This window comes from Acanthaster planci, linkage group LG08 (genome assembly GCF_054643075.1).
Source record: "Acanthaster planci isolate LZ-2023a linkage group LG08, COTS_SCS, whole genome shotgun sequence".
Lineage (NCBI taxonomy): Eukaryota > Metazoa > Echinodermata > Asteroidea > Valvatida > Acanthasteridae > Acanthaster > Acanthaster planci.
The window spans coordinates 5,219,338-5,234,227 of NC_141784.1; the positions used below are offsets into that span (position 1 = coordinate 5,219,338).

At 40.8% G+C, this 14,890-nt stretch overlaps 1 protein-coding gene across 3 annotated transcripts; it reads left to right on the forward strand.

The window, feature by feature from the left end:
- The first annotated feature begins 1,342 nt into the window (after positions 1-1,342).
- On the forward strand, positions 1,343-13,466 carry LOC110974365 (uncharacterized). Of its 3 annotated transcripts, none has more exons than XM_087140162.1 (7): positions 1,343-1,748; positions 4,003-4,067; positions 5,276-5,513; positions 9,127-9,371; positions 9,922-10,105; positions 10,934-10,995; positions 11,341-13,466. In XM_087140162.1, the coding sequence occupies exons 1-7, from the start codon at positions 1,618-1,620 to the stop codon at positions 12,309-12,311; spliced, it is 1,896 nt and encodes a 631-aa protein (XP_086996288.1). In that variant the 5' UTR covers positions 1,343-1,617; the 3' UTR covers positions 12,312-13,466. The 3 variants fall into 3 exon arrangements, with proteins under 3 accessions (XP_086996288.1, XP_086996289.1, XP_086996290.1); XM_087140163.1 differs by having other exon boundaries at positions 9,127-9,335; XM_087140164.1 differs by having other exon boundaries at positions 9,127-9,269.
- Positions 13,467-14,890: the final 1,424 nt, after the last annotated feature.

Here is a 14,890-nt window from a genome sequence, read left to right on the forward strand (position 1 = left end):
AATGCGTCTTGATTAAATGTGGCCCCTAAATCATTTTAAGTTGTAATTCCTTATGCTTTGAATTCCAAAGGAAACTTGAATGTGGTTGTATCCTGCAGGCGCGGCAGATTCTCTGCACCTCCCTCTACTGCCCTCCCCTGTCTGAATTTGATAGCCATTTATAGAAATGACATGAGCGCTCAAGAATTGTAAACCGTCAGTCACACTGATGTCAGGGGTGTGGTTACCTACCAGTCTGGTTGATGTAAGATTTACAGTCAAAGTACAGACCGATTAGCCATTTCAACTGTGTTACCACGGTATGAACCCCTGCCAATCAATTATTCAAGTAGCATAATTTCCGGTTAGAATACGTGAATATGTTATCCTTATCTCATACAGATATTCGTTCTTAACTTTTCAGAATCACGAAAATAGATTAGTCCCCTGCCATGACACCCTTTCCCCTGATTCTCTCAGGCATGTTTTGTTTCTATGGTAACTACATGGAATATATAGGCCCAGCGTAACCGTCCCCACCCAATCACACAGGTGAGACACAAAAGTAACAACTAGTACCTATCCCTCCCTCCACAGAAGCGGCCGCGCTCAATGAAAGTCAAGAAAAACCATCACCACAAACTTCCTTTCTGTTGAAACAGAGAGGGCAAGTTCGATCGGGAAGAAATTATCAACCAACGGTCGGTTTTGACTGGTAACCTATGCATTAAATATATACTGGCCACCAGGAAAATCGACAAGTGGTTAGCAAATTGTGACCGATAGAACTTGCAAAGAATTTCAAAAAGGCAGAGGATTGGAAGGTCGACCGCAACAAAGCATTAAAAAAAGACCAGACTGATTTGATTAACCCACAGATTTTCATTGAAGTCGTCGTTTGGCTGTTCTCTTTGTGTGTTTGTCTATAATTTGGTAACTTACAGTGAATGAATTTTTTAATTTTTTCTTATAATTTGTATATTTTTCTATTAATCTTTGTTAATGTATATAAAATTTCAACATAAAGTTAGGGCCTAATGGAAGACCACCATTAGGTGAAAAAGTTATACCCTGGATAAATATTAGAAATAAATGAATGAATAAATAAATACATGATCAAGTTCTGGGTCAAATGATTTACCTTCTTGTGAAGTACCCACATTGCATGTTTTTCGTGGGACATTTTACACCTTTAAACTGATTATCGACAATTTTGTGATAAATTGTAATCTCCCCATCATTTGTCTGGCTGGTTTGACCTGCCTATGTTTAGAAGGAAATACCATCATATGGTAGACCGGAAAGATAACCTTTTCCTATAGCTTGACAGGAAATATCTCACTGGATATCACAGAACAACAGATCGAACAGTACACACACGGCCATGAATAATTACCACGTGAACTGAGTTACTCGAAAAACTGTCCGCGCACTAACATATTGAAATATAACAGCGCAACAATCTGGACAATTGAAATTCCTTTTGTCAAGGGAATTCCATGAACTGTTAGGCCAATCGGTGTGTTGTCAATCCAACCTTTCCTGACGGATCGTCAGTTTGTTCAAATAACTCGGAACGAGAGGGTGATCAGGAACTTTTCATTTTCAACCAACGTCAGGACTCGTGCGTTGATAGTCATGTCCATTGTGTGGATGGTTCTTTGTGTTGTTTGTATGACACAAGTTGTAGGTTCCACTCCGACAAGCAAGCGAAGGAGACGAGGCGCTGATGAATGGGTTGCAGCTGTCCGCGATAATATCTGTCCGTGGTAAGTGTGAGTGTCAGCTTTTTAATGGTCTTAAAGGTAAATTTGCTTTGATATCATTTATGCTCCACTTGAAGTTCTTGAATTGCTTGTCCACTGTGTTTTAAACCGTCTTCTCTACCATTTATAATCATCCATAACTTGCTTTTAAATTCTTTCGCAGATCAAATATTCAGCCGAATAATTCATGGGGGGGGCGTAATCAACTGCTATTCAGACGTTTTTTGTTGGCCTAACTCAATGCACGGTTACGAATAGACATTTATGGTTTTACATATGAAGAAAATACGTTTTTTTAGTTTTGGGGGTCAAATTCTAAAAAGAAGAACAACAGACGAAAGGAAAACAGCAGTGTGTTATAATGGCAGATGACGCAGGGTATTAGTATGAAATGAAAGGAACCTTGACACATACAATCATCTGGTAAAAATTCCATATTAAGGTCAATTACAGCTACCACGAACCTAACCCATGAAATTATAAAAAGGAAACAATTGACAAAATTTGCATATTTTGTTCAGACTCCACCAACTGCATTTCCAGTGTTTTAGTTTGTGGGGAAAATACAACAAGCTTACTAGAGTGAGTATCGAACCCACGACCTCCTATTTGTCAAACCAGACATATAGAGGTCAACTGACAGGTGCGATTTAGAAATTACACACGACAACTAGTGATTGATAAATAGTTACCGTAACGAAAGCAGTACCGAAGTAAGATTTATTCAGTTCACCGCTGCAAATTCCATGAATAGTTAACCAAAATGAAAACGCAACAAACAAAAATCCCAACCATATTTTGCGTGTAAGAGAAGGGTCCAGTCAGTAAAAAGTGTCAGGCAAATGCTGTCATAACCACATCCTAACTGAGTCGACTAATTGTCTGGGGCTCTATGAATGAATGCAGACCCAAAGTTGGTGCCAGTTGAACTGTCTTAGTCTATAAGCAACAGTACGGAATAAATCTTGCCGACATTCGCATTGTATCATGTGAAAGACGAATAAGCACACACCTGCAGGAGAATTGTACTTGCAAAACAATAACCAGTTTCCGCATCATCGAATGCTCAAAATAAAACCATCATCTTTGGAAAGAAGCAATATTCAAAAAAGCTCTATCACTTTCCATCTTGGACTTTGGCCATAACTGTCACTTAAGTGGTATCAATCAGAATTGAGATTTCAAGCTAATTCATTGACTAATCATGTCATTTTCAGTCATGTGACTGCTGTCTTTATGCAGCGAATGTTTTCCTCTTCCTCTTTTTATAAGATTTGAAAATTTGTTTTTTATTTTCCTACAAATAGGTATTTATTTGAGATTACAGATGAACAGCTACTTAAGAAAATGTCGAAGAACAAACTAAAATGATTGACTGTCCACTTTCCCTTGGTTTAATAAAACATTGCTTTCATGGTTTGGCATGTGTCCACTTCCCTAATGCGTAAGAAAATGGAGGTTTCATTACCGTCAATTTTGAGTGAGCGTGTCGTTTAAGTGTCTGAATTTGACTTCTGAATTCCATTCCCGGTTTGACGTCAAGACGGGAGCCATAATTGCTAGAAAAAAATACGTTGCAGCATGCTTTAATTTTGGTCATTGCAAGCAACTTGAGATGAGTAAATTCTTTTTTTTAAACCAACATGGTTGAATATGATGTGGCCTGGTGAATTTGGAATTGTCACCCATACATGCAGATTTCTATGGTCCTCCGAACGCCCAAATTTGCAAAAACTCTGTACACAAGGGGTGTTTAGTCTCCACACAAATATTGCATAGCAAGTGCCCTTTGTTGTCACGGGCGCCTAATTTAAACTGTGGCCTTTACAAACGTCATGTGTGACGTCAGAAATTGGTCGAACATGAAGACTCCCGTATATAGTCCGATGCTGTCCGATTTGAACAATGTTGCGTAAAACATGTCGAAGAGCCTACCCCGTTGCTTTTCGATTTTGTGGGGGGTCGGACGACTCGTGGAGAAATCCTGCTTACCTCTCAGCACGGCTGCTGAGAGCCCTTTTCCAAACCTTCCTCTCCAAACGACAGTGATATGCCAATGAGGACTGCGATGAGTCGCATAGTACGGTCAATGATAAACTTTTGTATAGTTGCCACTCCAGAAAATTTCCTAGCGCAAAATGGATTTGGTTATTGTCAAAACTTCCAAATAGAGGCACTTATTGAAATCACACGCACTGATGTCTTCTCGGTATTCTTTAGCATCTATTCCTCTGTTTCTATGTTTTTTGTCTTTCAGGGCCTTGTGCAAGTTCGTTTGTAATGGAGGAACATCATACGACACACATCTACCAAACTTCGAAGGTAACTTTTTTCGCGACTAAATGATTTATGTACAAATTTCCTTGACACAACGGTTTTACCATGATTGATAATCATCTGTTTGAATGTTTAATTTACCAATCCATACTTACGGTGACCTGGAGATCTTATAAAGGACTGGATAATCCTGGATATCAAAGTAAAGAAATCAATGTATAACATCTTCAAAACTTCTCAGTTTCAGAAGTAGGTGAACTTTTGAGAACCTCAACAATCTATATCGTTTGTTTGTTGCTTTGTTTTAAGGTTTAGACACGTTTTGTCCAACTTGATACTCTTCTGCGATGTATGAAAACAATTACACGTCTGTTAGGGCAATAGCACCCGTTTTATTTTTCATGTCGTTCCTGACAACTGAGGGCGCTGTTGTGATGTCGATCAGGAAAAAGACATTGCACAGTTTTTGATTCAACTTTTTGGTCATTGAACGTATTAATTTAATCTAAAAACACTAAAGTTTTGGCGATTCAAGAGCAGAATGCACTTGAGAAAGTTCCCTCTGATGGTTCCAGTTTAAAGCGGCTTTCTAATGCCCAACTCTTGTCTTTTGCCAAACAAACCTAATTTATGTTGAGCTTCAAGAACATTTATATTGGTTGGTCGGAAAATTTGCTCCTTGAAAGGTGGGAATGAATCAATTCGAATTGCACCTTATTCAAAAGTCGGTCATACGGAACTGAAAGCGAGGTTCAATTTGTACTTTGGAAGCCGAAGAATAATAATGAAGCAATGAAATAAGCTCATTGCAAATTCATGCTGTTTATGCTGATTAATGACAGGCGTGGAAAACAAAATGGTCAGGCGTTTAACCCATTCAGCAAATTGTAAATTATACTGAATAACATTCTGGGCAAACAATAAAAATGGCGTGCCCGTAAATAAGGTCTATTGTTAAGCTAACGCAGGTGCCAGTATATGGGCCAATTAAACCGATTCGTGCAGGATCGTTGGTTTTGTTGCACCTCCTTGTACTTAATTTCAAAATCTCATTTACAAATTCTGAACTGTGAGATTTTAGTGGAATTCAGATACCTCTTGGCTAATCGATAAAAAAAATCATGTTGGTTTTCTTTCGTTGCCTAAGGATATTACATTATGTGGGAATATTACGGTGCTGATTTTCTTACCACGATTGAAGTCTTGGTTCGAGGCGGTGTGTGATAATGTCATAACGCTTTTTTGTCATACAGAGCAACAAGAACCAGGCAATGGACCGGTGTCCCGATCCCGCACGTGCTATGCATACATAGAGAAAGGTGAGGGAGCTAACGAGGACGCCTGCTATGAAGGACCAAAGGAGGACTTGTGTGCCTGTATTACTGATGGACCCTGGCGCCGCTTACAAATAGGTTATGGAATAAAGGGCGAGGGCAAAGGAAAACCAGCCGATGATGATATCGATAGATTCTGTAGATCTAAACCTGTAAGGTGAGTTTTTGCTCTTGTAGACGAACTGAAGAACAGTCATGCAGATTACAAATGCGTTATGGGAAAAAGGCGACGGCCCAGGTAAACGAATCGATGTTCGTATCGCCAATTTCTGTTCCCTTATAAAGGATGAGTTGGGGGAGCATAACCAAAGACCTCCCATATGGATCTCAAACATTTGATGCAAAAGAAAATAAATAAGAGTGGTCGTTCGGTTAAACGATTTGCATTGAAACTACTTTTCTTGATGAGTAGATGTAACCTCATTTCATAGTGTAAATGCAAGGTAGAAATCTCAACTTACTTAGGGGTCATTCAAATTTTCCATGTTTTTAAATCTCGATTTTTTTTCAAAATTGTTTTGACCCACCCACCCCGGATTTCGATTAAAATGATTTTTGCTCATTCAGTCATTATAGTATGCATGGTGGCAGCCGTGTTGAAAACCGCCTCGCGACCGCACATACTAGTTCCCGTTACAGCGCTCCCTGGTTGGCCTCTCATGTTCTTCTAGCTATGTATTCGCATCCGTGGCTGTTCCGTTGACTGTGTACATTTATTTTTGGTACAGCGCCCTCGTTTACAGCACTTTCCTGTTTAAATAGCGCGTCCCAAATAAAAACATGCACAATAATTCCGTGTGATTTTCTGTATTAATTACCGGTACGCTGCTGAAATGAGTTGCTCTGGGAGCTCGGCGACGGTCCAACAGAAAAGTGGGCTTCGGTAACTCCTAAAACATGTGCGCTGATACCTCGAAATAAATACATGAAATTGGAAAAATACCTATGCATGAAGAGCAATCGAATTTTGTTAACTAACTCACGAAACTATTTTGTGTTTGATCCTTTCTCGTTTCCGGGTTGTCGAAGTTCGGAATATATCATTTTGTCACAGGGGTCACTGGCTCCCGGCCGTCTCAGGTCGTTCTCGTTTTTTCTAGCGGTAGGAATCCAGTTGATCGTGCATGTTTCTCGTGTTTTTGTACGTGTGCTTCCACAGCGCAGCACAACTTGCGTAAGTTGCTTCGTGTTTGCGCGCATGGAAGCCAGCAGAGTTTGCAAAGTACCACTCCGTTTTATATTTGATGCTCTGCATCTTCATCTACAAATATTTATGAAAAAGCTATACATGTTGATGTGTGTTCGCCGTCAGACCAAGCCATGCATGCTGTAGGGTGCTGGTGTTAGCCGGTGCATTTTGGTTTTACGCTGTTACATTGATTTTCAGCATTGCTCGGTATAACGCTCAAAGTAAGGGCTTCCACAGCTACGGCAAGATCGATTGTCTGCGCTTGTCTACGTATTTCTAATGGAGTGGAGAATAAAGATCATAAAGCGCCGCGTTGCTATCTTTAGTCGGATGCAACCAACAAGTCCACAGAAAAAAACACCTTCACTCATGGATTTTCACACCGTGCATGGTACATGCACACAGGTTATTCTATCTGTACATGGGAACAAAGTTGGAAAAGACCGCACTTCCGGAATGCCAGCGCGGCGTGCATAGTTCACTCGAGTCAAAAACCCGAAGTCTTTCCTTTTTTAAAGAACACCCCTAAGGAAAACATTCATCTGTTCAAAAAGAATTCGTCCAAATCGAACGCAGTGTCATTCGTCTTCAGAACTTAACTATAACAAGCTAAAAAGGGTTTCTTTTTATTAATGCCAAGATGCGGATTCTGAATGTAGATTGCGTCATTCGGAGAAAAAAAGAGAAAACGTGAACGGTTCTTTTAATATATTTGATTCTGCTCACGGTAATGTTTGCATATGAGGGATTTTTATAATGCCACAATGACAAACTTCGCAATGTTAAATCTGTTCTGAACAAGGCTGTAAAATATCTGGTCATTTTTGTCCAGCACGGAGGATTCGCATAACAGACAAACTGATGACCCAACCAGCAGGATTTTGTACCTGATATTTGTGCACAATTTTACCAGTTACCATTCTTCCCCAACAGAGAAGCCATTCAACTTGTACCTTTCGTTTGGCAAAACAAAATGCTCAGTGTTTGACAGTGAAGTTGTCTGAAACTGACACCATGTGTTCATTTGGTAATGCGTCGTTGTAGTGTACCTCCACAGAGCCCGGTTATTGTGGACTCAAAGCGGGGGGGGGGTGGATTCTAACCCCCAAGAACTCAGCAACTCATTTGTCATATGCTTGATTGTTTTAAAACTCAGTACGCGTGTGTAAACAATCCACCCCTCCTGCGACAATTTTCAGACAACGGCGCGCTTCAGTTTTCGCAGGAGTGGAGCTCTAAGGCTGGTTATTTTTTACGGAAGCGTATAAAGGCCACTTGCAAAAAAAAATGTCGACTTACTATCTACCAGCTTACTATCTACACACGTGTCATGCGCACCGGGGAGTATCGACCCATGATTAAATGTTAAAATTAACTCCACCCAATAAGCTCTCAATAAAAAATACGTCATGCGCTGTAATGGCGGTTTTCGAGGAGCGAATGCATAAATGTGAGGTCACGGAGCCTGGGGATATCAATCCAGTTGATGAAAAGTGTGTGTTAATTTCCCTTTCATGCACCTTCACTTCATTTTTCTTTCTGCCTCTTGAAATCCCTTAAATTATAGCAAATGTTAATAATGTGCCGATGATATCAGCATCGAGGTTTGGTTTGAAATGGCAAGCAATTTTGCATGGCGTCGCCAGATTGTTTTCGGCGGGGGGAGGCAACCACCTAGGATATCAATTTTCTTTTCCCTTTTTTAAGCAAATTGGTAATTTTCATCCTTTTCATATCTATTTTTCATTTCTTCGGCTGTTTTCCCTTTTTTTATTTTTCAGGGCCCCCCTGGCGGTGTTTACGTAGGATAATGATTATTTTGTCTAAGTATAAATGAAAGGGCACCGTAATGCTTTCAATAGGCAGTCTACCAGGGAGTCAAAGTAGTCTACCCCACTTCCGAATATGGAAATTCACAACCCCAAATGAGATTTCTTTTTTGTGTTGGAAATCAAGCTTTGTTGAAATAAAAAATCTCACCCTGGTGGTACATGAGAACAACTACACGATAAATGGCATTTATGAAGCTATTGAAATATTCGCTGCGGCGGAATATCAATTGTTGCCGCTGCAAGATTGTATAACTCGCCGAGTATTTTGCCGCAGCGAGATAGTGACTCGGATTTTTTCTTCACAAGGAGCTCTCATACGCTTCTGTACTTCCGTAATTATGACACTAATTTTCTGAAAATCAGACATACCATTCTTGCGCAGCCCGCACTTTTCCGAGACGGGGCCAGCCGAATGCGTTCTTTTTGCACTGCAGGGCCAAATGCCCGCGTAAAGCCTTGAACCTCAAATGACCGTGACTTTAAAACTGGTTAACTTCAAACTTCATATTTGTATTGATAAGGAGTGGTTTTACGTTTCTGCTAAATTTCAAGACTTGTAGAACTTTCAAAGAGGGTTCGGGGGGAATCCGCCCCCGGCTGTGAGAAGAGCCAAAATAACCCGGCTCTTTCAGGTTAATCAAGTTCATTTGATTTAATCTGTTATTTTGAGTATACAAAACCAGTTGCATGTTAAAGTAAAAAAAAAAGAAAATAATTTGAAGGTCACTCCATTGTCTGCATTATCTCAGGTCGACGTATGAATGTCCAACAACAATCCAGCCAGACCCAACAACACCCACGACCATGTTGTCGACAACAACGACCGAGCCTCAAACAACAAGTAGAACACCCACCAGTGTACCATACAGCACTACAAACAGAGCCCCAACAGGTAGGACTACAACACCAACACCATCGACAAGAACGGGGTCAGCGATGACAACTGCTCAAGCAACTGGTAGCTATACTACTACCGTCCCACTGACCGATGGAGGTAACTGAGAAAGAGTGGTCAAGCAAGGAGAGAACCAGCCTATCTTTGACTGGCCTGCCTATCGACACTAACCTCATTTATACATATCTAATCAACGAGGGACGCGTTCAGATTGGGTTTATGGCCACAATATTCAAAACTGAGTTGTCGGTTTGTTATTCGACACCCATCAGTGCAGAATGAAAACAGAGTCCTTAAACACTACCAACTGAAGAACACAAACAAAAACATTTCACTTTCTGTTTTCGACCCTTTCTAAGACCGAAGGCATTATAGTTTGAAGCATCGCAAAAGTGCCATCGAATAAACTTACTCTACTCGAATTGGCCTTTAAAGAACTGTCATATTATGGCAAACATAGAAGGATATTAGAAACCTTTGAAAATTGAAAGCTGCCTTAGTTTCGTCCTGGAATTTCCATATGTTAAATATAACTTGGCCTCATTTTACAGTGTGAACGTAAAATCTAACTTTTAACTTCAAGGTTCATTATGCTTAATGAAATTTCCTTTCCAATTGAAAGTAATTTTTATGATTTACATTATTGTAGGTGGCACAATGGCGAACACAACCCCAGGGCCAGTGACATCTGATGAAGGTGCTTTATTCTATATTCAGTACTGGCTCCCTGCGGTACTTGGACTGATCTTAGTTATCCTGCTGGTGGCGCTGTTCAGGCGAAGGCAACGTTCCAAAAAAGCCCCTTCCCAAGTGAATCCGATGGCCCACACAGGGTATGTTAATGTACTCACATCGCAATTTTGACGCGGTAGCCCTAGTCACCCTGCTTTTGATCAAAATCCTAGGACCTCAATGCTCCATTTTCTAATTATTAAATGAAATATGTAGACACTCCAATGGACCCCGACAAATATGAAAAATAAAGAAGAAAAAGGCAGGAAAACAAAGAAATTGAAAAACGGAGGTGAAAGGGGATGAAAATCAGAAATTGGTTTGAAAACCTCATAACTGACCCCGCCCCCACAGTTTATTGTTTATTATTTTTTAGATAATAAATGGTTTGCCCTACCCCCTGAAACCCCCCCCCCCGAAAATCGTGGCTATGCCGATGTAGTCTCCTCTTGATGAAATTTGCTAACGTTTATCTAACAAAGCACTACACGTCGGAAAACGGGCAACTGTATGAAAATAATTGTTAAAACACACACAGACGCCAGGCATCGCAATCTGTCCAATTATCACCAGGGTGTGTAACAGTAAGGGAAAAAAGCAAAAATTCCCTGACGGAAGATGGAGCTTTGTAAGCGATTCGCTTCAAATGGCATCTCGACCAAGTCAAACATTGTGAGAGAATGCAAATCAATCCAACAAGTGAAGACGAAATTGCAACTGATTTGCTGACAGCTTAGTCTCATGTTTTCACAGAGTCTTCTACTCGTCCGAATCCTAGCTTGTTGAGATAATAAACGGAAGCGTGCCCAGCTTAAGCTTGGTCATTACCGTGCTACACTGAAAAAAATGTGGGTTTGAAGGTTGTGCACCACGTTACTTATTAAACATAGCAGTTGTTAAATTTTCATCCCCTCTTATCTTGTTGGCAGGTCCAATGGCGTTTATTACTCTCCGTGCAGTGACTCTGGTCCCTTAGAGGTCGATCCAAACAGTAAGTTTTCTAAGTCTTCGATTGCGCCAATCCTATGACTGGCCATTTCGCCCAGCAGTTCAAATTTAATTTTAAACTTCTTTCATTCCAATTCGAGCCTATGCCCACTTCCCTAAAATGTGTTCGAACAGACTCAAAAATTGCAGCCGTGCAGAGCCAACATATCCATGGGTAGCATTGGTGCAAACTCTGATTAGCCAAGAGTGCAGCTTGATTTGTCTTTTTTTTCTAATGCTAAGACAATTAATTTCAGTTTCAGTGTCTACTTGACTGAAAAGAATTAGCTGCCAACATCAGTCTCGGTTCAAGGTTCTCGAAGTGATATTTCTTGTCTTCCTTACACAGGGGACGGTGTCACGGGAGACACCGCAGTAGGCCTAGTCCTGAACCCGGCTTACGAGCAAAATATTTCGGGTACCGAATTGGAGAGAAGTGGTGACTTCTTCTGCCCTGCAATGAGTGACACTCCCAACCATTTCAAGGTCAAAGGTAGGGCTCAATCACCGGGCAAGGTGGACGCGATTCACGGTAACCCGCCGGCACTACTTGGGAACTTCAACGTAGGGTTCTCGGAGGGCAATTACAACCCTGTTGCAGCGGGAACCAGTTGTGATTTGCCGTCGGCTCGTGGGTCAAGATACGAACCGGTAGCCGTGAGGCGATCCGGCGAACACTTGCCACGTCCTGATGCTGGCTACGACAATCCAGACGAATTTGTCATGCCAGAAAACAAGCCAGCTCCCCCGATGCATCCTTGGAAGAGCAAAAAACAGCAGCAGGGAGATGGTTACGAGGAACCCCCCGTTGGGGACGAAAGGTCACCAGGGGACGGCGCTCATGCGCCAATCACGTACGAAATCCCGGAGATATCACCAGGTCTGCCGACATCACCTAATACCGACACTTCGTATGAAGTAGCTTCGATCGACAAGGCTGCGCCCCGAAACACTTTGCCGAAATACGCAGGAGTTGATATGAGCAACAAGGCTACCAACCAAGACAATGGGGAGAAAAGTCCGGGGGCTGACTCAGGCTACGAAGCGGCTATTGTCCCGCCCGGAAATACCCCTTCATCGGCCGGTGCCCCGGTTCGGTATAACTACGCTTACGCGTACGTGTCACCGACAGGATGCCCACCAGGGATGCCCATCAAGGCTAATCAGTACAACGTGCTTCAGACTCCGTGCAAGGAGGATGATGGGGAATACTCAATGCTGAATCGAAACAAGGGAGGAGGGTACCAGACCAGCACTACTGCACCTATAATAATGCCTGCAAATGTATACAACACTATCAACATTGCTTCGCAAAAATAGCGCAGAAATGTATCTGGGTGCAAAAAATAAAGATCACTGAGTAAAGCATAAGCTCTTCGCGCGTGTCATTTTGAATTTTTATTATTTATTTGAAAATGCAAGATGGTATAAACTTTTTTTTTAATGCCTAAGCACCCTTGAAATGACGTTGTCCGTCAATGTCGTCTGACTATTATGTCCAGAGTAAGGCCTAGTTATGGATTTTGAAACACGAGTTGTAACGGAGCAGCTGTAGGTTACAGTTATGACGCTTCATAGTACTCTGCATAATTTTATGTACTTTATAAATCCATCAGAACTTTAGTTTACAAAAAAAAATAATAAGTTCTTGGCTGTGTACGATATGGTACCAAAACATACGCAGAAATTCTATCGGCGCACGGGAAGTTGTGATGTTGAAATGTAATTTGAAATGTAAGTATATGTAAATCATATTTCCGTCAGGTTCAGGAAGGGAATTTTAAACAAAGAATCCTCGTCGGGAATCTGACAATTGTTTGACTTTGAAGTTCACTTTGAATTAAGGTTACTTAAATAAAGAACGCGTTAAATTTCCACATTTAAATATCTACGTATATGAGCTGAGTTCCAAAGAAAAATGCCCTTTTTAGCAATGGAGATCAACATTAGTGACCTTCTACTCAATGCCTCAAACATTTGAATTTACATTTCAAAGTTTGTCTATTTATTTGTTTATTTCTCTTCATCCAACAGCACATTTAGCTCCAATTACTGAATGAGGTGACAATTAAGCAGTCAGTGAAGAAATGTTCAATTTTAGAGGTGGGAGGAAAACCCTGGATGACTATTCCAGGGAAACCCGTGGAATCAGAATCAAGAACCAATGCACCAACCTGACTTTCGTAATCTGACTAAAGAGATTATTTAAAATAAGTATATTTAAATATTAGAGTAGCCTATCGCTTTGCTGTTAAACAGTACTGCAAATTCCATCATATTGTATTTACAATAAGTATTTTTGTAATAAGGGTTATAAAAGGCTTAACGGATTTCTTTGATGGTCTCAGTAATAAAGTGTGGACGTACATTAGTATTTGATTGTAGATTTGGAACTTATCCCCTGAAGCTGAAAAAAGTAAAAACAAAAATTGAATGCGAATAAAATCTGGCAAAGAAATTTTTTTCAGAGGATAACGCTTGTTCTTAATATTATTTCTTTCCATCTAAATGGCATCTGAGAAAATATGTCTAGTTAAATGAAAAGTATAGTTGAGGAACTGTGCATCACGAATATGCAGGGAACCGTGGATCATGCAAGGGCAAAGAACCGTGTATCAATAACAGGCAAAGAGCTGTGTATCACGTAGGGGCAAGGAACCGTGTATCACGTAGGGGCAAGGAACCGTGTATCACAAAAGGGCAAGGAACCTTGTCTCACAAAGAGGTTAGGAACCATGTATCACGAACAGGTAAGGAACCGCGTATCGTGAGGAGTGAGGAACTGTGTATCATGAAGAGGCAGAAGGCTAGAAGGGAATTTTCGCATTATTAAGTTAACATTAAAACAATTATATCGAGAACTTCTGGATTATGTTCGTAATAGAGAAACGTCATCAATGAAACTGTTACTGGAATTATAGTCCTCGTGCTCTTTCTTTCATCTTCCTGAAGTAAGCAAAAACCGTACTGGTAGTTTTCTGTGTTTAAAAATAGCAATTTGCGTGACGAATTGAAAGGTCGTTTCAAAAATGCTCCGACTAGAGCACTATTTGATAATTCCTTGTAAGGTTAAACAGCAGTTGAATGGATAAGTCGGCTATTTTTATCAGCCTGCAGGCCACCTGAGCAAGGCAGTGACACGTCCGTTGTGCTCCAGTGATTGGAAGCCAACCCGGACGCATGTGGTGTAAGTTCTCGGCGGTGGGTCTGACTCGTTCGCGTTTGCTTGGGGGTTGTAACTGGAACGTCATCCGCGGTTTAAATGGGTAGAACTAAGCTGTGCACTCACTCAGTTCTCACACGAGTGTGAAAAAGAGATACGTGTATTGACAGTGTCCTCACTCGAGACGTGTCTTTAACTAATCAGTCGTGATTGGAAATTTTGAAGAACTTGATTCATAAATCAAGGAGTGATTCAGTTTAATTGTTATTTCACGACTTTAAGTTCTTCCCTTTTTTGTAACATTCTCTCCAGAAAACTAGCCCTAAAGCAAAATGCAAAGAAACTTTGACTATACTCTACAGTTTTTAAAACTATTTTGTTCCCTGTAGTCAAAATTAATGTTGTATGAACAACTTTAGAGAATTCCATGAAATGAATTTAAGACTCCAGGGCCGAGTTCGGGCGGCCTGTTCTTTACAGGAGTTTCTTGTTCTCGCACTCGAACAAGACCCAAGAACACTGTTCTCGGAACCGGATCACACACCACCTTCTTGTCAGGGATGTGCACGATCACACGGAAAAACACGCGGGATTTTGATTATTGACAAGCTACAAAAACAAGAAGTGAATTTCTCTTATAAATTATGACGAATTTGACTCTTTTTCATGTTTTTGTGGAAAAGACAGACAGCTGTTTACCTTAATAAGCTATTCACTTGGCCTTGGTATTCCCTAG

Excerpts from the sequence above, each read along its gene's own strand:
- LOC110974365 (XM_087140162.1), top strand. The coding sequence starts at position 1,618 with ATGTCCATTGTGTGGATGGTTCTTTGTGTTGTTTGTATGACACAAGTT. Across the intron at positions 9,372-9,921 it reads CGTCCCACTGACCGATGGAG|GTGGCACAATGGCGAACACA; the intron begins GTAACTGAGAAA and ends ACATTATTGTAG. Across the intron at positions 10,996-11,340 it reads CTTAGAGGTCGATCCAAACA|GGGACGGTGTCACGGGAGAC; the intron begins GTAAGTTTTCTA and ends TTCCTTACACAG.